Source organism: Artemia franciscana, chromosome 3 (assembly GCF_032884065.1).
Source record: "Artemia franciscana chromosome 3, ASM3288406v1, whole genome shotgun sequence".
NCBI classification, from domain to species: Eukaryota; Metazoa; Arthropoda; class Branchiopoda; order Anostraca; family Artemiidae; genus Artemia; species Artemia franciscana.
Window position 1 is genome coordinate 50044633 of NC_088865.1, and position 23896 is coordinate 50068528.

The 23896-nt window shown below is 31.8% G+C and overlaps 1 protein-coding gene across 2 annotated transcripts in view; it reads right to left on the reverse strand.

Moving 5' to 3' along the window:
* The window catches only part of LOC136025368 (uncharacterized), a 172776-nt gene that overhangs the window by 94123 nt on the left and 54757 nt on the right, over window positions 1-23896 (reverse strand). For both annotated transcript variants that reach the window (XM_065701329.1, XM_065701330.1), the window contains exons 17-31: window positions 22435-22718; window positions 17757-17973; window positions 16626-16763; window positions 15173-15297; window positions 14136-14440; window positions 13555-13706; window positions 11760-12043; window positions 9326-9542; window positions 8206-8343; window positions 6753-6877; window positions 5713-6017; window positions 5135-5286; window positions 3633-3916; window positions 1200-1416; window positions 71-208 (exon numbers count right to left, since the gene is read on the reverse strand). In XM_065701329.1, coding sequence (XP_065557401.1) covers window positions 71-208; window positions 1200-1416; window positions 3633-3916; window positions 5135-5286; window positions 5713-6017; window positions 6753-6877; window positions 8206-8343; window positions 9326-9542; window positions 11760-12043; window positions 13555-13706; window positions 14136-14440; window positions 15173-15297; window positions 16626-16763; window positions 17757-17973; window positions 22435-22718 — 3081 coding nt within the window. The remainder of the gene's footprint in view (window positions 1-70; window positions 209-1199; window positions 1417-3632; window positions 3917-5134; window positions 5287-5712; window positions 6018-6752; window positions 6878-8205; window positions 8344-9325; window positions 9543-11759; window positions 12044-13554; window positions 13707-14135; window positions 14441-15172; window positions 15298-16625; window positions 16764-17756; window positions 17974-22434; window positions 22719-23896) is intronic.

Genomic DNA, 23896 nt, shown 5'->3' on the forward strand with positions numbered 1-23896 from the left:
ATATTTTCAAGTTATCAATTATGACTATAGTGCAAAAAATTAACTAATAATAACAATTAAAAGTTATTACCTAGTTTGCAACTTCCTTCGATCAAGGTTTGTGGGAAAGGACAGGTACATTGGAATCCAACTTCACTGGCTATCACTGTACAACTTTGTCCCGGTAGACAAGCATCATCAGTACAAAGGCTGGCATCGATTTGTACGACTAAAAAACAACGAATTAAAATACAATCGAATGAACATCTATTGCATGTTGAATTATGCTGGTTATTATATTACGGGTTAAACAAACAAGAAATGTGTTACAACATTTTTATCGATTTACTACATTTTGATATAAAAGATTTGCATCATATGCAATAAGAAGAACAAGAATGTAAGAGCATAGAAGAATGTGTATGTAAGAGTGTGCAAAAAAAATTGGTAAAGTATATGTTAGACTAAAGAATAATAACAGAAGTATTATGAGAACGACTAATAAAAAAGATTATAATATAGTTAGATGAATTTATTGCCCATCATAACTGTAAGATACAACGCTGATGGAGTAATGAAGAAAGAAAAGGAAAAGAAACAAAAAAAATTGATATATACAAACAATACCAAAACAAAGAAGAACTGACAAGAGAAAAATACAATTAAGAACAGTTAAATGTGAAAACTAACACATGATCAAGGAAAAAAAATTTCATAGGTGCTTTCACAATGATTCTACCTCCAATACTTCTTATTTTCTTTTTTGCTTCGCGGACACTGGACTAAAATTTACGTACTGCCAGAACAGGGAGCTATTGTTAGTCCAGAGAGGCAGTCGTTGCAAATAGTTTGCATTCTTGTAGTAATACTTCAGTATATCCTTAATTTTTAAGAAGAGACCCAAATGATGCAAGGGTGAGCAGATACAGAGGTACGGCAGTTAAATTTAAACTTTAATACAACTAGTAATCAATGTGCGTTCATAGATTTTCTGGCAAGACTGTATTTAAGAAATTGACATGAGACGTGAAGAATTGACCCCATTTGGAAACCAAGATTTGAGCGCCGATTTGAACGCAATGATTGAGCGGTGATTAATGAAGTATTACTTTGATTAAATTGATAGCCAGTACTTTAATACTTCCTATCAAAAAAATCAAAAATTTTGCTCAGAGAATAAGCAGCCATCAATTGAAGTAGTTGACATTGATCCATCTTACCTTTTTCAGAAATCAAGCTAGCAGTCTTTATTGAAACGTCTATTCCTGGGACGATCAACTCTAGAATCGAATCTAATACAGAAAAATCACTAAGTGTCAAGGAAACTTTTGCTTCAACACCGACACTATTGCTTCGAATAAAGGAGATCACCTGACATACACTGACATCTAGGTCAGTTACACTGGATATAAGCTGATCCTTCAAAATTGTGTTGAACTGAAAAAACAAATTTGCATCAATCCCTTTTTATTAGTCATGTTAAATATTCTCACAAAAACACTTTAATTCGATGGCATGCTTGATTTAAGGCTGTTTATCAAAAGGGGATATATTAAAAACGGCTAAACGTGTTAAATTGGAATGTTCAAGGAAAGAGAGGGGCACGTTTATTTGACCAATTTGTTGTATGTGCACGCTACTAATACTACTAACATCATTACTACTAGTACTGCTACTACCACTACTACTACTATTGCTACTAGTACTACTACTATTAACACTCTTACTACTATTACTACTACAATTACTACTGCTAATACTATGGTGGTAACCCTATCCTCAATAAATTGCTCTTTTAGCTCCAGCAGAAAATTCACTTTACCACTCGAAAAATGTATGCGTGCCTACCAAAAAATACTATACGTAAAATTGGGCAAATTTTACAATTTATTGAGCTTTCTCCAGCAGTTGTTGGGGTTCGTGTTATCTCCAAACGCATATTTTTTCAGCATTTCAACTATTTTAATTAAAATCTCTATTTCGACACTCATCCGTGAACTGTCGTCTGGCAAAAAATATATATATTCTACATTTTTTTAAGATAAGAGCTTGAAACCAATACAGTGGGGTTCTCTGATACGCTGAATGAGATGATTTGATTTTCATTAAGATTCTATAGCTTTGAATAAGACTAATACTATTAACACTATTACTATTACTATTACTACTGCTAATACACTACCAAAAAAATACTATACAAAAATTGGACAACTTTAACAATTTATTGAGCTTTCTCCAGCAGTTGAGGGAGTTCGTGTTATCTCCAAACGCATATTTTTTCGGCCTTTAAACTATTTTGATTAAAATGTCTAGTTCGACACGCATCCGTGATCTGTCGTCTGGCAAAAAATACTTATTCCACATTTTTTTAAGATAATAGCTTGAAATCTCTACAGTGGGTTTGTCTGATACGCTGAATCAGATGATGTGATTTTCATTAAGATTCTTTAGATTTTGAATCATGATTCTATTACTTTTATTTAATTTTCCCCTTTTTTTGTAAATGAGGCATATTTTCTCAGGCTCGTGACTCATGATATGTAAAATTAACCTTATTAAATTATATATTTTCAATTAACATAGTAAGCGAATTCTTTTATTATATCTATTGGTGTCAAATTTCCGTTTATTAGAGTTTCGGTTACAGTTGAGCCGGGATGCTCCAAACTCATGCTCCTAACTCATAATTCGAATGGCATGCTGAATGGATATTTGAACATATCAAATTCACTACATGCCTGCAAAATTGTCAAAAGGGAGTATCAGCTATAATACGAGAAAGATCGAGGGTATTACTTTGAAAGATTAAGGGAACGTAAAAAAAGGGTTAATCAATATTTGCCTATAATCAAGCTAGTATAAGATGTCGGTTATATTTGATGAGCCTATCAGATACCTAAAGACTATGCAGATTTTAATTTCATGTATTTGAATATTTTCCTCCTTTCTATTTATGGTACGAGGGACGTTTTGTCCAACATATAAATAGCAGCCCAAAACGTGGATTGTTATAGAGAAATCGAAATTATTTAAAATTTTCTTTTCTTGACCAACAAAAAAAAGACTAAGTGAATTGGAAATAAAAAATTTGGAAATATTTTCCCAGACAAGAGGTTTTCCAAAGAAAATTAACGAGTAATATAAAATGCAATATGAGCAAAAATAAAGTAAAATAGTTTTCGATGCGAAAAACTACCGTACAAAAACATTAAATAACGACCTCAAACACAAAGGGTAGTAGAAATAATGTCCCCTGGGTCTTCAAGAAAATTGAATGTAACTTGAACTTTACTCAAAACAAATCCCATTTTAATAGTGTATTTTTTTAGCTTTATTAGCTTCTAAATTTTTAAGACGTTCAGGAAAGAATATCAGATTGTATCAAAACTTCAATCCACATTTCAATCTTATAAAAAATAAAATCCCATAGCTCGAAACAAATATTATTTTCAGTAAAGTTAATACTAAATTTCTGTATTTAGTAGGCTTAGAGATTATTTGTTTTTTGGTGGATTCTGCTTGTTTTAAGTTCGACTTAATTTCTGCTCATCTTTGGTGTATCTCTCATCTCTTTTCATACGTGTATTGATACTTGAATTTAAACTGATGGAGATAGCTTGAAAATAAACATTTAAATACAAAAATTGAATTACCCAGGTTGTAATTTTTTCAATCAACAATAGCGATTCTATAGAGGTGATAGTTGAAAGGGAATCTGACCACTCAACACCACTGATCTCCAGCTGGTAATCTTTCGTTGCGAGTAGTTCTTGTTCTAGAATCGAGACGCATCCCTTCGGGGAAGAAACCATTGGAAACTGGCACCTACAGCTAAAAAAGCCAAAAGACAAGTCCTTTCTGCAGGTGGCACCAAGAAGAACACAATGGGCAGCATTTCCTTCTTTGGCGCAAGGTTCTATGGCTGTAGCCTTTATATCTGAAAATAAAAGTGTATTTCAGAAGAAGTAATAAAATTCGAATGACAAAGAAAAGAAAAAAATCTTTACTTTTACTACTGAAAGGATAAAACATGACTAGTTTATCGTATAATATAGTGTTTACGTTTAAATGAACAATTTACTTCATTGCTATTTTTTTACTTTTACACTAAGAAAATTAGTTGCAGCGCAAAATTAACATTTGGGAATATCCATTGTTATTTGCTCGGTTTTTATTATTGAAAAATTTAATTTAAAGTTTAAAAAAGTTCAAACAATCCCGTCGGTAATAGAAGGCAGGTAAATAGTAAAATAAATAAATAGATTAGGAAAAAGACAAATCTCGAAATAATTCAAAAAAAGATAGTAGAATTGTATCAGTTAAAAAAACGTGACAATTACAGTCAATACATGAAAAATGCCAAGTATTTTTTTAAACCATAATTTGTAAATGACTCTTTCTAAACCATTTTTATTTAACCCATTTTTTAACCATTTTTTCTCTTAACAATTTGGCTCAATTGTTTTAAACGTCTTTCTATCATTCCTCATTTTAGAATTCTCCGAAGTGCAGTAAACCCTTTTCAATACTACTCCCCTTTGTTAACTTATGTTTGTTAAAAAAAAAATAAAACTTTTGAAATTGGGAAAGAAAAACAAACAACTTCAGAATAAATCAATTGTTAGTAGTTATTTCATTCTGAAAAGACTAGGGTTTTGAATTGTCGCATAAAACTGGATGTAATGACTTCCCCTGGAATCTAAATATATTATTTTCTTACCCAAAATAACAAATAGCCAAAAAATAATAAGAAAATACCTAATTGTAAAGTAAAGTGTAAGACAAAATAAATATTTTTAACAAAGACATATCTTGAAATAATTATAACAAACATAACAATTTTGTATCTATTAACCTGAAAAAAGCCATTTAAAATGAAGTTGATTTTAATTCAAATTAATATACAAAAATTCTGATGAAATAGAAATAAAATCATCAGAATAAGTCAATTGCTAGTATTTTTTTGGTTCTGAGCAAACTAAGTGTTTGACATCTATCATGAAACAAAGGATTAAGACCTCCACTAGGACCCAAAGATACTATTTTTCTACCTAAAATAAGTAATTACCAAAAAACAAATATTATGATTTTGTTTTTTTTTTCAATCTAAAGAAAACCTTGTTGAATTTTTTTTTAGAGAAACAATAAGTCTTACCAATGCATCCACCAATGTATGGAAGAAAACCTAGAGGACAAATACACTCAAAATATCCAGGCTGATTGATGCAGGAGGCAGATTCTGTTCCACAGGCATTTGAGTCTTCACATTCATCAATGTCCAAACAAACTCCCTCTTTAGCAACAAATCTTGAATAAAAAAAGAAAATCAATGTTAATTGAAGAATAAATTACAATAAATTTCAAAATGATATTTAGCTTACTAGGATGGCTTTGATTTTAAGATTTAATAGTTTTACATACTTTTTAATATAAGATTGAATTTTAAATTTAACACTTCTACCTTAAAAACTAAACTAGCTGACTTGGCAAGGTTTTTTTTTTATTAAATATAAAACTCTGGATTAAGCATAAGCTTGCCCTCAAGACGATATAGATATATGTCTTTTGAAATACGATAGTTGTCATAGTGCTATAACAACGTTCAAATCCTTCTAAATCACCATAAAAGCTCAATTTAGGACTTTTTTATTAGTTAATCAAACTAAACATTATATTTCTTAGGTTCATGTAAGTATATAAGAAGATTTATACTACATTTAGAAGTTAACTTACCCCTTGCTGCAAGCACATTTCAAAACTGAGTCTGAACAGGAAGCAAATTCATCCCCTCCAGACTGACATTTGGAAGTATCGCAAGGTGGCGAGACTAATTCGAAATTTAGGGTGTTCAAGTCAAACTGCAGAAGTTGTAATCCTGGTATGACTAAAACCTTTTGACCACCAAGGACTGTTAATGCAAGTTGGAGATTATCTGCAGCAGAAAGTGATATGTCGCTTAGGATTCTCAGCTCCAGTTGCACACGTGAATTCAATTTCACAATAGATATTGAAAATTGTTCGTAACCAAAACTTCTTACCTGTAAATGGAACAAACGCGTATGAACAAAAAGTCTCTAAATGAATTTACTTTTATTTTATTGCTAAGCAATTTAATCTCGATAAATAGTAGAGATTTTTTGTCTTTTACAGTTTATTAGTGTTTCTGCTATTCATTGGCTGAAAGACTGTACAAGAAAATGAATATTAACAAAAATAAAGGGGAAATTTAATGATTTTTATTTTGTATTTATATTCATATTTTACTACTTTTTTTCGTGATATAATATCCTTTCTTATATTTTAATGTTCTTTTATGTCTTTTGAAAATAAACTTTAGATGCTATCCTATAGCCCCCTGATTTATCAAATCAAATTATTTTTAACTTGAACTTGCATTCTTATTGACATCCGAGAATAGACACGTATTAAGGTCAATATTTATATAAATCACGTGCTCAGATTTTCAAATTTCGTACTTTTCTGAAATTAGGTGCGTGTATTTGGCTTCTTTGTAAAGAGGAAAAATTAAAGCCACTTTAACGATTTTTTGTGAATGAAAATGAGAGAAAAGAAAAGGAAAAGAAAAGGGAGAGAGAGAGACTGAGGAGGGGGAGTGGAAAGAGAGAGAGAGAGAGAGAGAAAGGGTGGGAGATTGGAAAATGAACAAGTTTTTTTTTAAGCAGGACCATTAAACAGTAGTTGGCTTCCTTCGGTTTTGGATAAACTTTTTTTGTTTTAATGAGTATAAAATTGACTTTTAAGCAAATACTTACAGCTAAATTTATTGCAGTAATTAGGGTAATGTATTTTGCAGATGCGGTGTTATCGTAGTCGGAGATCCATTGATTATTCAGTTGAATTGAAACTTTCTGCTCAACAAATCGAGATAGAGAAGGATCTAAAAAAAGAAACTAATGTAAATTATCGTTCGCAATTAATAAATAAAATAGAGGTCCTGCATACACACTCATAACTTATCTTTTTAATACATACTAGTCACAATCTTTTTTTATGAGAAATTTGTCATCCTACGGTTATAATAGAGTTTTTCAAAACAGTATGATCTAAAAGCAGTTAGATGGAAAACAATAAAATCTACTTTCGTTAAATATTTTCCGTTTTATGTTTTATATTTATGTATTCTTATTAGCACATTTATTACACTATAATTATACTTTCTTAAGACACCTTGCACAACAAGGGCTCACATATACACATACAAACACAAAAATGCTGCCAGAGAGACACACAAGTCGATTCCCCATTATTTGATAGCTGCTGTTGCCCCAGCAGGAATCCCTAAAACCCATAAACTATGGTAATTTTCCCTTATTATTGAGAGTGAATATTCTTACGGAACATTATTATGAGGATGAGAAAGATTTTCTTTTTTTTCACTGCGTTGAGACTAGATGATTTTATTTCTTAGTATTTGGTTTTAATAATGGCATTTTTCGTTTAAAAGATATCAAAAACAATATAAAAATAGCATCCCTGATGTTCTGTTTGTGTATTTGTTTTCTTTTTTATCCTAAATGAGGGGACTTACTATGAAGCACTGAAAATTATCCTAAGATATTTTTGAAGTTGTTGAATGGGACGGTGTTAACGACAGTTTAGGAAGACGAGTGATCAGAGAATTTAATACTATATGAATGGAAAATAATTAAAATTGTAGATACTCTATTTAAAGCTTACAATTTTTCAAAGGAAGACAAAATACGGATGGAGAAATTCAAATATTAGTTTTTGATTGTTTATAGTCTAAATTGTGCTTCGAACTTTGATTTTACCTACTGTACATTCTGTTTTACATTCCAAAGAATAGAATACTGTAAATTTCCCCGAACCTGAATTAATATATCTTCTTTGTCTTCTGCTATTCTTATCGTTTTCAATGTAGCTATGACTGTCACGTAATTAGAGGTTTGAAACCTATATAACATAGCGTCAATCGAGAGTTTTCTTGTCGAAGAACAAGAACAACCTTTTGATACAAGGCTAAAAGCATTAACAGGATACAGATGACGTCCGAAAACTTTTCTAAGTTTTTGGTTTCTCCAATTTATATATTTGAAAATAATTTACACAATTCCAAATTAACACCAGACAAATGCTGAATTAATGTTGAAACAAATGAGAGATGATGCTAATAAATATTTTCAAGTTATCAATTATGACTATAGTGCAAAAAATTACCTAATGATAACAATTAAAAGTTATTACCTAGTTTGCAACTTCCTTCGATCAAGGTTTGTGGGAAAGGACAGGTACATTGGAATCCAACTTCACTGGCTATCACTGTACAACTTTGTCCCGGTAGACAAGCATCATCAGTACAAAGGCTGGCATCGATTTGTACGACTAAAAAACAACGAATTAAAATACAATCGAATAACATCTATTGCAGGTTGAGTTATTTTGGTTATTATATTACGGGTTAAACAAACAAAAAAGTGTTACAACATTTTTATCGATTTACTACATTTTGATATAAAAGATTTGCATCATATGCAATAAGAAGAACAAGAATGTAAGAGCATAGAAGAATGTGTATGTAAGAGTGTGCAAAAAAAAATTGGTAAAGTATATGTTAGACTAAAGAATAATAACAGAAGTATTATGAGAACGACTATTAAAAAAGATTACAATATAGTTAGATGAATTTATTGCCCATCATAACTGTAAGATACAACGCTGATGGAGCAATGAAGAAAGAAAAGGAAAAGAAACAAAAAAAAATTGACAAATAAAAACAATACCAAAACAAAGAAGAGTTGACAAGAGAAAAATACAATTAAGAACAGTTAAATGTGAAAACTAACACATGATCAAGGAAAAAAAAATTCATAGGTGCTTTCACAATGATTCTACCTCCAATACCTCTTATTTTCTTTTTTGCTTCGCGGACACTGGACTAAAATTTACGTACTGCCAGAACAGGGAGCTATTGTTAGTCCAGAGAGGCAGTCGTTGCAAATAGTTTGCATTCTTGTAGTAATACTTCAGTATATCCTTAATGTTTAAGAAGAGACCCAAATGATGCAAGGGTGAGCAGATACAGAGGTACGGCAGTTAAATTTAAACTTTAATACAACTAGTAATCAATGTGCGTTCATAGATTTTCTGGCAAGACTGTATTTAAGAAATTGACATGAGACGTGAAGAATTGACCCCATTTGGAAACCAAGATTTGAGCGCCGATTTGAACGCAATGATTGAGCGGTGATTAATGAAGTATTACTTTGATTAAATTGATAGCCAGTACTTTAATCAAAAAAATCAAAAATTTTGCTCAGAGAATAAGCAGCCATCAATTGAAGTAGTTGACATTGATCCATCTTACCTTTTTCAGAAATCAAGCTAGCAGTCTTTATTGAAATGTCTATTCCTGGGACGATCAACTCTAGAATCGAATCTAATAAAGAAAAATCACTGAGTGTCAAGGAAACTTTTGCTTCAACCCCGACACTATTGCTTCGAATAAAGGAGATCACCTGACATACACTGACATCTAGGTCAGTTACACTGGAAATAAGCTGATCCTTCAAAATTGTATTGAACTGAAAAAACAAATTTGCATCAATCCCTTTTTATTAGTCATGTTAAATATTCTCACAAAAACACTTTAATTCGATGGCATGCTTGATTTAAGGCTGTTTATCAAAAGGGGATATATTAAAAACGGCTAAACGTGTTAGATTGGAACGTTCAAGGAAAGAGAGGGGCATGTTTATTTGACCAATTTGTGGCATGTGGACGCTACTAATATTACTAACATCATTACTACTAGTACTGCTACTACCACTACTACTACTATTGCTACTAGTACTACTACTATTAACACTCTTACTACTATTACTACTACAATTACTACTGCTAATACTATGGTGGTAACCCTATCCTCAATAAATTGCTCTTTTAGCTCCAGCAGAAAATTCACTTTACCACTCGAAAAATGTATGCGTGCCTACCAAAAAATACTATACGTAAATTGGGCAAATTTTACAATTTATTGAGCTTTCTCCAGCAGTTGTTGGGGTTCGTGTTATCTCCAAACGCATATTTTTTCAGCATTTCAACTATTTTAATTAAAATCTCTATTTCGACACTCATCCGTGAACTGTCGTCTGGCAAAAAATATATATATTCTACATTTTTTTAAGATAAGAGCTTGAAACCAATACAGTGGGGTTCTCTGATACGCTGAATGAGATGATGTGATTTTCATTAAGATTCTATAGCTTTGAATAAGACTAATACTATTAACACTATTACTATTACTATTACTACTGCTAATACACTACCAAAAAAATACTATACAAAAATTGGACAACTTTAACAATTTATTGAGCTTTCTCCAGCAGTTGAGGGAGTTCATGTTACCTCCAAACGCATATTTTTTCGGCCTTTAAACTATTTTAATTAAAATGTCTATTTCGACACGCATCCGTGATCTGTCGTCTGGCAAAAAATACTTATTCCACATTTTTTTAAGATAATAGCTTGAAATCTCTACAGTGGGTTTGTCTGATACGCTGAATCAGATGATGTGATTTTCATTAAGATTCTTTAGATTTTGAATCATGATTCTATTACTTTTATTTAATTTTCCCCTTTTTTTGTAAATGAGGCATATTTTCTCCGGCTCGTGACTCATGATATGTAAAATTAACCTTATTAAATTATATATTTTCAATTAACATAGTAAGCGAATTCTTTTATTATATCTATTGGTGTCAAATTTCCGTTTATTAGAGTTTCGGTTACAGTTGAGCCGGGATGCTCCAAACTCATGCTCCTAACTCATAATTCGAATGGCATGCTGAATGGATATTTGAACATATCAAATTCACTACATGCCTTCAAAATTGTCAAAAGGGAGTATCAGCTATAATACGAGAAAGATCGAGGGTATTACTTTGAAACATTAAGGGAACGTAAAAAAAGGGTTAATCAATATTTGCCTATAATCAAGCTAGTATAAGATGTCGGTTATATTTGATGAGCCTATCAGATACCTAAAGACTATGCAGATTTTAATTTCATGTATTTGAATATTTTCCTCCTTTCTATTTATGGTACGAGGGACGTTTTGTCCAACATATAAATAGCAGCCCAAAACGTGGATTGTTATAGAGAAAATTCGAAATTATTTAAAATTTTCTTTTCTTGACCAACAAAAAAAAGACTAAGTGAATTGGAAATAAAAAATTTGGAAATATTTTCCCAGACAAGAGGTTTTCCAAAGAAAAGTAACGAGTAATATCAAATGCAATATGAGCAAAAATAAAGTAAAATAGTTTTCGATGCGAAAAACTACCGTACAAAAACATTAAATAATGACCTCAAACACAAAGGGTAGTAGAAATAATGTCCCCTGGGTCTTCAAGAAAATTGAATGTAACTTGAACTTTACTCAAAACAAATCCCATTTTAATAGTGTATTTTTTTAGCTTTATTAGCTTCTAAATTTTTAAGACGTTCAGGAAAGAATATCAGATTGTATCAAAACTTCAATCCACATTTCAATCTTATAAAAAATAAAATCACATAGCTCGAAACAAATATTATTTTCAGTAAAGTTAATACTAAATTTCTGTATTTAGAAGGCTTAGAGATTATTTGTTTTTTGGTGGATTCTGCTTGTTTTAAGTTCGACTTAATTTCTGCTCATCTTTGGTGTATCTATCATCTCTTTTCATACGTGTATTGATACTTGAATTTAAACTGATGGAGATAGCTTGAAAATAAACATTTAAATACAAAAATTGAATTACCCAGGTTGTAATTTTTTCAATCAACAATAGCGATTCTATAGAGGTGATAGTTGAAAGGGAATCTGACCACTCAACACCACTGATCTCCAGCTGGTAATCTTTCGTTGCGAGTAGTTCTTGTTCTAGAATCGAGACGCATCCCTTCGGGGAAGGAACCATTGGAAACTGGCACCTACAGCTAAAAAAGCCAAAAGACAAGTCCTTACTGCAGGTGGCACCAAGAAGAACACACTGGGCAGCATTTTCTTCTTTGGCGCAAGGTTCTATGGCTGTAGCCTTTATATCTGAAAATAAAAGTGGATTTCAGAAGAAGTAATAAGATTCGAATGACAAAGAAAAGAAAAAAATCTTTACTTTCACTACTGAAAGGATAAAACATGACTAGTTTATCGTATAATATAGTGTTTACGTTTAAATGAACAATATATTTCATTGCTATTTTTTTACTTTTACACTAAGAAAATTAGTTGCAGCGCAAAATTAACATTTGGGAATATCCATTGTTATTTGCTCAGTTTTTATTATTGAAAAATTCAATTTAAAGTTTAAAAAAGTTCAAACAATCCCGTCGGTAATAGAAGGCAGGTAAATAGTAAAATAAATAAATAGATTAGGAAAAAGACAAATCTCGAAATAATTCAAAAAAAGATAGTAGAATTGTATCAGTTAAAAAACGTGACAATTACAGTCAATACATGAAAAATGCCAAGTATTTTTTTAAACCATAATTTGTAAATGACTCTCTCTAAACCATTTTTATTTAACCCATTTTTTAACCATTTTTTCTCTTAACAATTTGGCTCAATTGTTTTAAACGTCTTTCTATCATTCCTCATTTCAGAATTCTCCGAAGTGCAGTAAACCCTTTTCAACACTACTCCCCTTTGTTAACTTATGTTTGTTAAAAAAAAAATAAAACTTTTGAAATTGGGAAAGAAAAACAAACAATCTTCAGAATAAATCAATTGTTAGTAGTTATTTCATTCTGAAAAGACTAGGGTTTTGAATTGTCGCATAAAACTGGAGGTTATGACTTCCCCTGGAATCTAAATATATTATTTTCTTACCCAAAATAACAAATAGCCAAAAAATAGTAAGAAAATACCTAATTGTAAAGTAAAGTGTAAGACAAAATAAATATTTTTAACAAAGACATATCTTGAAATAATTATAACAAACATAATGTATTTTTATCGGTTAAAATATGGGGCAATTAGAGTCAATATATAAAAAGTGATACGGATTTTTTTAAGAAGCATAATTTTTGGATGACCGTCTCTAAGCATTTTTGCCAAGCCTAGTAAACCCAAAAGCGGCTGGATATGCTCTATTTTCTTAAACTAACTCTAGTGTTCACCATTTCGATATCCATCGAACTCCAATAAATCCACTTCCAAAACCCCTTTGTTGATTTATGTTCAAAAAAAGGTAAAACTTTTCCAATTTGAAAAGAATAGAAATGGGAGAAAAAGGGAACAATTTTGTATCTATTAACCTGAAAAAAGCCATTTAAAATGAAGTTGATTTTAATTCAAGTTAATATACAAAAAATTCTGATGAAATTAAAATAAAATCATCAGAATAAGTCAATTGCTAGTATTTTTTTGTTCTGAGCAAACTAAGTTTTTGACATATTTCATGAAACAAAGGATTAAGACCTCCACTAGGACCCAAAGATACTATTTTTCTACCTAAAATAAGTAATTACCAAAAAACAAATATTATGATTTTGTTTTTTTTTTCAATCTAAAGAAAACCTTGTTCAATTTTTTTTTAGAGAAACAATAAGTCTTACCAATGCATCCACCAATGTATGGAAGAAAACCTAGAGGACAAATACACTCAAAATATCCAGGCTGATTGATGCAGGAGGCAGATTCTGTTCCACAGGCATTTGAGTCTTCACATTCATCAATGTCCAAACAAACTCCCTCTTTAGCAACAAATCTTGAATAAAAAAAGAAAATCAATGTTAATTGAAGAATAAATTACAATAAATTTCAAAATGATATTTAGCTTACTAGGATGGCTTTGATTTTAAGATTTAATAGTTTTACATACTTTTTAATATAAGATTGAATTTTAAATTTAACACTTCTACCTTAAAAACTAAACTAGCTGACTTGGCAAGGTTTTTTTTTTTTATTAAATATAAAACTCTGGATTAAGCATAAGCTTGCCCTCAAGACGATATAGATATATGTCTTTTGAAATACGATAGTTGTTATAGTGCTATAACAACGTTTAAATCCTTCTAAATCACCATAAAAGCTCAATTTAGGACTTTTTTTATTAGTTAATCAAACTAAACATTATATTTCTTAGGTTTATGTAAGTATATAAGAAGATTTATACTACATTTAGAAGTTAACTTACCCCTTGCTGCAAGCACATTTCAAAACTGAGTCTGAACAGGAAGCAAATTCATCCCCTCCTGACTGACATTTGGAAGTATCGCAAGGTGGCGAGACTAATTCGAAATTTAGGGTGTTCAAGTCAAACTGCAGAAGTTGTAATCCTGGTATGACTAAAACCTTTTGACCACCAAGGACTGTTAATGCAAGTTGGAGATTATCTGCAGCAGAAAGTGATATGTCGCTTAGGATTCTCAGCTCCAGTTGCACACGTGAATTCAATTTCACAATAGATATTGAAAATTGTTCGTAACCAAAACTTCTTACCTGTAAATGGAACAAACGCGTATGAACAAAAAGTCTCTAAATGAATTTACTTTTATTTTATTGCTAAGCAATTTAATCTCGATAAATAGTAGAGATTTTTTGTCTTTTACAGTTTATTAGTGTTTCTGCTATTCATTGGCTGAAAGACTGTACAAGAAAATGAATATTAACAAAAATAAAGGGGAAATTTAATGATTTTTATTTTGTATTTATATTCATATTTTACTACTTTTTTTCGTGATATAATATCCTTTCTTATATTTTAATGTTCTTTTATGTCTTTTGAAAATAAACTTTAGATCCTATCCTATAGCCCCCTGATTTATCAAATCAAATCATTTTTAACTTGAACTTGCATTCTTATTGACATCCGAGAATAGACACGTATTAAGGTCAATATTTATATAAATCACGTGCTCTAATTTTCAAATTTCGTACTTTTCTGAAATTAGGTGCGTGTATTTGGCTTCTTTGTAAAGAGGACAAATTAAAGCCACTTTAACGATTTTTTTGTGAATGAAAATGAGAGAAAAGAAAAGGAAAAGAAAAGGGAGAGAGAGAGACTGAGGAGGGGGAGTGGAAAGAGAGAGAGAGAGAGAAAGGGTGGGAGATTGGAAACTGAACAAGTTTTTTTTTAAGCAGGACCATTAAACAGTAGTTGGCTTCCTTCGGTTTTGGATAAACTTTTTTTGTTTTAATGAGTATAAAATTGACTTTTAAGCAAATACTTACAGCTAAATTTATTGCAGTAATAAGGGTAATGTATTTTGCAGATGCGGTGTTATCGTAGTCGGAGATCCATTGATTATTCAGTTGAATTGAAACTTTCTGCTCAACAAATCGAGATAGAGAAGGATCTAAAAAAAGAAACTAATGTAAATTATCGTTCGCAATTAATAAATAAAATAGAGGTCCTGCATACACACTCATAACTTATCTTTTTAACACATACTAGTCACAATCTTTTTTTATGAGAAATTTGTCATCCTACGGTTATAATAGAGTTTTTCAAAACAGTATGATCTAAAAGCAGTTAGATGGAAAACAATAAAATCTACTTTCGTTAAACATTTTCCGTTTTATGTTTTATATTTATGTATTCTTATTAGCACATTTATTACACTGTAATTATACTTTCTTAAGACACCTTGCACAACAAGGGCTCACATATATACACACAAACACAAAAATGCTGCCAGAGAGACACACAAGTCGATTCCCCATTATTTGATAGCTGCTGTTGCCCCAGCAGGAATCCCTAAAACCCATAAACTATGGTAATTTTCCCTTATTATTGAGAGTGAATATTCTTACGGAACATTATTATGAGGATGAGAAAGATTTTCTTTTTTTTCACTGCGTTGAGACTAGATGATTTTATTTCTTAGTATTTGGTTTTAATAATGGCATTTTTCGTTTAAAAGATATCAAAAACAATATAAAAATAGCATCCCTGATGTTCTGTTTGTGTATTTGTTTTCTTTTTTATCCTAAATGAGGGGACTTACTATGAAGCACTGAAAATTATCCCAAGATATTTTTGAAGTTGTTGAATGGGACGGTGTTAACGACAGTTTAGGAAGACGAGTGATCAGAGAATTTAATACTATATGAATGGAAAATAATTAAAATTGTAGATACTCTATTTAAAGCTTACAATTTTTCAAAGGAAGACAAAATACGGATGGAGAAATTCAAATATTAGTTTTTGATTGTTTATAGTCTAAATTGTGCTTCGAACTTTGATTTTACCTACTGTACATTCTGTTTTACATTCCAAAGAATAGAATACTGTAAATTTCCCCGAACCTGAATTAATATATCTTCTTTGTCTTCTGCTATTCTTATCGTTTTAAATGTAGCTATGACTGTCGCGTAATTAGAGGTTTGAAACCTATATAACATAGCGTCAATCGAGAGTTTTCTTGTCGAAGAACAAGAACAACCTTTTGATACAAGGCTAAAAGCATTAACAGGATACAGATGACGTCCGAAAACTTTTCTAAGTTTTTGGTTTCTCCAATTTATATATTTGAAAATAATTTACACAATTCCAAATTAACACCAGACAAATGCTGAATTAATGTTGAAACAAATGAGAGATGATGCTAATAAATATTTTCAAGTTATCAATTATGACTATAGTGCAAAAAATTACCTAATGATAACAATTAAAAGTTATTACCTAGTTTGCAACTTCCTTCGATCAAGGTTTGTGGGAAAGGACAGGTACATTGGAATCCAACTTCACTGGCTATCACTGTACAACTTTGTCCCGGTAGACAAGCATCATCAGTACAAAGGCTGGCATCGATTTGTACGACTAAAAAACAACGAATTAAAATACAATCGAATGAACATCTATTGCAAGTTGAATTATGCTGGTTATTATATTACGGGTTAAACAAACAAGAAATGTGTTACAGCATTTTTATCGATTTACTACATTTTGATATAAAAGATTTGGATCATATGCAATAAGAAGAACCAGAATGTAAGAGCATAGAAGAATGTGTATGTAAGAGTGTGCAAAAAAAAATTGGTAAAGTATATGTTAGACTAAAGAATAATAACAGAAGTATTATGAGAACGACTAATAAAAAAGATTATAATATAGTTAGATGAATTTATTGCCCATCATAACTGTAAGATACAACGCTGATGGAGTAATGAAGAAAGAAAAGGAAAAGAAACAAAAAAAAATTGATATATACAAACAATACCAAAACAAAGAAGAACTGACAAGAGAAAAATACAATTAAGAACAGTTAAATGTGAAAACTAACACATGATCAAGGAAAAAAAATTTCATAGGTGCTTTCACAATGATTCTACCTCCAATGCCTCTTATTTTCTTTTTTGCTTCGCGGACACTGGACTAAAATTTACGTACTGCCAGAACAGGGAGCTATTGTTAGTCCAGAGAGGCAGTCGTTGCGAATAGTTTGCATTCTTGTAGTAATACTTCAGTATATCCTTAATCTTTAAGAAGAGACCCAAATGATGCAAGGGTGAGCAGATACAGAGGTACGGCAGTTAAATTTAAACTTTAATACAACTAGTAATCAATGTGCGTTCATAGATTTTCTGGCAAGACTGTATTTAAGAAATTGACATGAGACGTGAAGAATTGACCCCATTTGGAAACCAAGATTTGAGCGCCGATTTGAACGCAATGATTGAGCGGTGATTAATGAAGTATTACTTTGATTAAATTGATAGCCAGTACTTTAATACTTCCTATCAAAAAAATCAAAAATTTTGCTCAGAGAATAAGCAGCCATCAATTGAAGTAGTTGACATTGATCCATCTTACCTTTTTCAGAAATCAAGCTAGCAGTCTTTATTGAAATGTCTATTCCTGGGACGATCAACTCTAGAATCGAATCTAATACAGAAAAATCACTAAGTGTCAAGGAAACTTTTGCTTCAACCCCGACACTATTGCTTCGAATAAAGGAGATCACCTGACATACACTGACATCTAGGTCAGTTACACTGGATATAAGCTGATCCTTCAAAATTGTGTTGAACTGAAAAAACAAATTTGCATCAATCCCTTTTTATTAGTCATGTTAAATATTCTCACAAAAACACTTTAATTCGATGGCATGCTTGATTTAAGGCTGTTTATCAAAAGGGGATATATTAAAAACGGCTAAACGTGTTAAATTGGAACGTTCAAGGAAAGAGAGGGGCATGTTTATTTGACCAATTTGTGGTATGTGCACGCTACTAATACTACTAACATCATTACTACTAGTACTGCTACTACCACTACTACTACTATTGCTACTACTACTACTACTATTAACACTCTTACTAGTATTACTACTACAATTACTACTGCTAATACTATGGTGGTAACCCTATCCTCAATAAATTGCTCTTTTAGCTCCAGCAGAAAATTCACTTTACCACTCGAAAAATGTATGCGTGCCTACCAAAAAATACTATACGTAAAATTGGGCAAATTTTACAATTTATTGAGCTTTCTCCAGCAGTTGTTGGGGTTCGTGTTATCTCCAAACGCATATTTTTTCAGCATTTCAACTATTTTAATTAAAATCTCTATTTCGACACTCATCCGTGAACTGTCGTCTGGCAAAAAATATATATATTCTACATTTTTTTAAGATAAGAGCTTGAAACCAATACAGTGGGGTTCTCTGATACGCTGAATGAGATGATGTGATTTTCATTAAGATTCTATAGCTTTGAATAAGACTAATACTATTAACACTATTACTATTACTATTACTACTGCTAATACACTACCAAAAAAATACTATACAAAAATTGGACAACTTTAACAATTTATTGAGCTTTCTCCAGCAGTTGAGGGAGTTCGTGTTACCTCCAAACGCATATTTTTTCGGCCTTTAAACTATTTTGATTAAAATGTCTATTTCGACACGCATCCGTGATCTGTCGTCTGGCAAAAAATACTTATTCCACATTTTTTTAAGTTAATAGCTTGAAATCTCTACAGTGGGTTTGTCTGATACGCTGAATCAGATGATGTGATTTGCATTAAGATTCTTTAGATTTTGAATCATGATTCTATTACTTTTATTTAATTTTCCATTTTTTTGTAAATGAGGCATATTTTCTCCGGCTCGTGACTCATGATATGTAAAATTAACCTTATTAAATTATATATTTTCAATTAACATAGTAAGCGAATTCTTTTATTATATCTATTGGTGTCAAATTTCCGTTTATTGTGTTGCGAGAGCAACACTTTGGTTTTGTCCCGTTTTTTTTTGTTTTTTTTTTTCCTATGCCGCCGATCTCAGCTTATTCCTGGAAAATGGTAAGGGTCTAACCTGTGCGGTTTTTACGGAAAGTGTGGACCTCAGGCCGGATTGATGAATATGACATTACATTTTGGAAAGCTCCGTAGAACTCTTGCCTGGGGCCAAAAAGGATGGTTTTTGCTTGTCCTCGAGCCAGAGCCTATGGTGTGCGAAGTGAAGTGGAGTTATATAGCCTATGTCAGAGAGGAGTATCTGAAGTTGTGCAGCCAAGCTTTCGTTTCATCAAACCATGTTTCTGCTTTCGAGTGGAAAGCTCCGTTCTAGCAGGCAAGCAGGCAGGCACCAGTTTCAAATTGAAGATGGACTAAAATCTATAAGTGTTAAATATATGCGGTAGTTCCCCGGCCCTACAGCCAATATATCTTCTTTGAGTGATAAATAGAAAAATTTACAGAAACAAAAAAAGTGTGATTTTCCCATGGGTCCGAAAGTGCTGCCATCTATTGTTTCTAGCCATTTCTGTTCGTGATTTCAGCTGACTTTACCATTCTTTTTTTTCTACTTGGGATTGCAATAGAGAAATGGTATCAGATATACCTCTTAAACTTTAAAAGTTCTCTCATTGCTAAAGAAATTAGAGCTTATCCTTTGCTCCTTTCTAAGTGGTGGTGTTAGAAAGTTGGCCTCCGGCAAAAAAGTCAACTTTTGAACTAAGACAGATAGAATTTTTTTTTTCAATGACAATCGATAGACCTTGATGAGCTGATTAAAGTATATGTCATCCATTTTTTGTTACAAAAATTCCTTCATGACATACACCAGTTTGAAAGTTTCAAGGGGTTGACAACTTCAGTGGTAAGGTACACACTTGAACCAAAAATAGGCCGATACCAATTGTGAGATATGTAGGGGACTTCCAAGCAACAGTTGATTATTAGCTTATAATCATCTTTGGCAATGAGGGGTTTGCAACTTTTGCTGATTGGTGTACCTATTATCTGTGTCTGGTGTAATTGATGGTAAGAACAACTTGGTTCCCGATTGTAAGACATGTAGGGGAGTTGTAAGTAATAATCGGCTGTTAGGCTACAATGACTTCAGCGACAAGGGGTTTGGAACTTTTGCTAGTTGGTGTACCCATTATTTGTTTCCGGTGAACTTGGATGTATATCCCGGGAGAGGGACTTGTAAGTAAGAATTGGTTGCTAGAGGAGGCTCACGAGGGGCTACAAATTTGTGCAAATTGGTACACATCTATGGAATCAGGGACCCATAAATTTCCTGTAATGACTCGCCATCCAATAATAAGCGATCCTGGATGGCGAGTCATTACAGGAAATTTATGGGTCCCTGATGGTATTTTGATCCTGAAAAGTTACAGATAGCTTTATAATACCAACTAGATTACATAAGATAATGTTCCAAGTTTCCATCCGTCACGATGTCTTCGATTGAAAAGGATAAAGTTCAACCGGCTGCAAAGTGACATTTAGGGGCCTAGTAAGTAATAATCGGCTGTTAGTGTGGACCTCGGGCCGGATTGATGAATATGACATTATATTTTGGAAAGCTCCGTACGACTCTTGCCTGGGGCCAAAAAGGATGGTTTTTGCTTGTCCTCGAGCCAAAGCCTATGGTGTGCAAAGGATAAAGTTCAACTGGCTGCGAAGTCAATTTAGTCCCTTCTTCCAATATTTTTTTTTTTTTCAACCCTGAGGAATAGCCGTTGATCATCTGATTACTGATTGTGTTATTCTTTGTCTCTCACGGAAGAGGGACTTGTAAGCAAGAATGGGTTGCTAAAGGAGGTTCATGAGGGGCTACAAATTTGTGCAAATTGGTGCACATCTATGGTATTTGATCCTGAAAAGTTACGGATAGTTTTATAATACCAACTAGATTATATAAGATAATGTTCCAAGTTTCCATCCGTCATGATGTCTACGATTGAAAAGGATAAAGTTCAACTGGCTGCAAACTCAATTTAGTCCCCTTTTCCGATATTCTTTTGCTGTTGTTTTTTCAACGCTGAAGAATTTGATCATGTGATTACTGATTGTGTTCTTCTTTGAATATGCCGTTTTGAAAGCTTTGATAGTTTTGACAACTTCAGCATTTAACCGATAGCGAAGAAACAAAACCAAAGTGTTGCTCTCGCAACACTTTAATCGGCAAAGCCGGACAAAGGTTGCCGCAACACTTCACGTTGCCCAGGCAACGTAGGTCTAGTTAGAGTTTCGGTTACAGTTGAGCCGGGATGCTCCAAACTCATAATTCGAATGGCATGCTGAATGGATATTTGAACATATCAAATTCACTACATGCGTTCAAAATTGTCAAAAGGGAGTATCAGCTATAATACGAGAAAGATCGAGGGTATTACTTTGAAACATTAAGGGAACGTAAAAAAAGGGTTAATCAATATTTGCCTATAATCAAGCTAGTATAAGATGTCGGTTATATTTGATGAGCCTATCAGATACCTAAAGACTATGCAGATTTTAATTTCATATATTTGAATATTTTCCTCCTTTCTATTTATGGTACGAGGGACGTTTTGCCCAACATATAAATAGTAGCCCAAAACGTGGATTGTTATAGAGAAAATTCGAAATTATTTAAAATTTTCTTTTCTTGACCAACAAAAAAAAAAGACTAAGTGAATTGGAAATAAAAAATTTGGAAATATTTTCCCAGACAAGAGGTTTTCCAAAGAAAAGTAACGAGTAATATCAAATGCAATATGAGCAAAAATAAAGTAAAATAGTTTTCGATGCGAAAAACTACCGTACAAAAACATTAAATAACGACCTCAAACACAAAGGGTAGTAGAAATAATGTCCCCTGGGTCTTCAAGAAAATTGAATGTAACTTGAACTTTACTCAAAACAAATCCCATTTTAATAGTGTATTTTTTTTAGCTTTATTAGCTTCTAAATTTTTAAGACGTTCAGGAAAGAATATCAGATTGTATCAAAACTTCAATCCACATTTCAATCTTATAAAAAATAAAATCACATAGCTCGAAACAAATATTATTTTCAGTAAAGTTAATACTAAATTTCTGTATTTAGTGTATTTGTTTTTTGGTGGATTCTGCTTGTTTTAAGTTCGACTTAATTTCTGCTCATCTTTGGTGTATCTATCATCTCTTTTCATACGTGTATTGATACTTGAATTTAAACTGATGGAGATAGCTTGAAAATAAACATTTAAATACAAAAATTGAATTACCCAGGTTGTAATTTTTTCAATCAACAATAGCGATTCTATAGAGGTGATAGTTGAAAGGGAATCTGACCACTCAACACCACTGATCTCCAGCTGGTAATCTTTCGTTGCGAGTAGTTCTTGTTCTAGAATCGAGACGCATCCCTTCGGGGAAGGAACCATTGGAAACTGGCACCTACAGCTAAAAAAGCCAAAAGACAAGTCCTTACTGCAGGTGGCACCAAGAAGAACACACTGGGCAGCATTTTCTTCTTTGGCGCAAGGTTCTATGGCTGTAGCCTTTATATCTGAAAATAAAAGTGTATTTCAGAAGAAGTAATAAGATTCGAATGACAAAGAAAAGAAAAAAATCTTTACTTTCACTACTGAAAGGATAAAACATGACTAGTTTATCGTATAATATAGTGTTTACGTTTAAATGAACAATATATTTCATTGCTGTTTTTTTACTTTTACACTAAGAAAATTAGTTGCAGCGCAAAATTAACATTTGGGAATATCCATTGTTATTTGCTCAGTTTTTATTATTGAAAAATTCAATTTAAAGTTTAAAAAAGTTCAAACAATCCCGTCGGTAATAGAAGGCAGGTAAATAGTAAAATAAATAAATAGATTAGGAAAAAGACAAATCTCGAAATAATTCAAAAAAAGATAGTAGAATTGTATCAGTTAAAAAACGTGACAATTACAGTCAATACATGAAAAATGCCAAGTATTTTTTTAAACCATAATTTGTAAATGACTCTCTCTAAACCATTTTTATTTAACCCATTTTTTAACCATTTTTTCTCTTAACAATTTGGCTCAATTGTTTTAAACGTCTTTCTATCATTCCTCATTTCAGAATTCTCCGAAGTGCAGTAAACCCTTTTCATCACTACTCCCCTTTGTTAACTTATATTTGTTAAAAAAAAATAAAACTTTTGAAATTGGGAAAGAAAAACAAACAATCTTCAGAATAAATCAATTGTTAGTAGTTATTTCATTCTGAAAAGACTAGGGTTTTGAATTGTCGCAATAAAACTGGAGGTTATGACTTCCCCTGGAATCTAAATATATTATTTTCTTACCCAAAATATCAAATAGCCAAAAAATAGTAAGAAAATACCTAATTGTAAAGTAAAGTGTAAGACAAAATAAATATTTTTAACAAAGACATATCTTGAAATAATTATGACAAACATAATGTATTTTTATCGGTTAAAATATGGGGCAATTAGAGTCAATATATAAAAGGTGATACGGATTTTTTTAAGAAGCATAATTTTTGGATGACCGTCTCTAAGCATTTTTGCCAAGCCTAGTAAACCCAAAAGCGGCTGGATATGCTCTATTTTCTTAAACTAACTCTAGTGATCACCATTTCGATATCCATCGAACTCCAATAAATCCACTTCCAAAACCCCTTTGTTGATTTATGTTCAAAAAAAGGTTAAACTTTTCCAATTTGAAAAAAATAGAAATG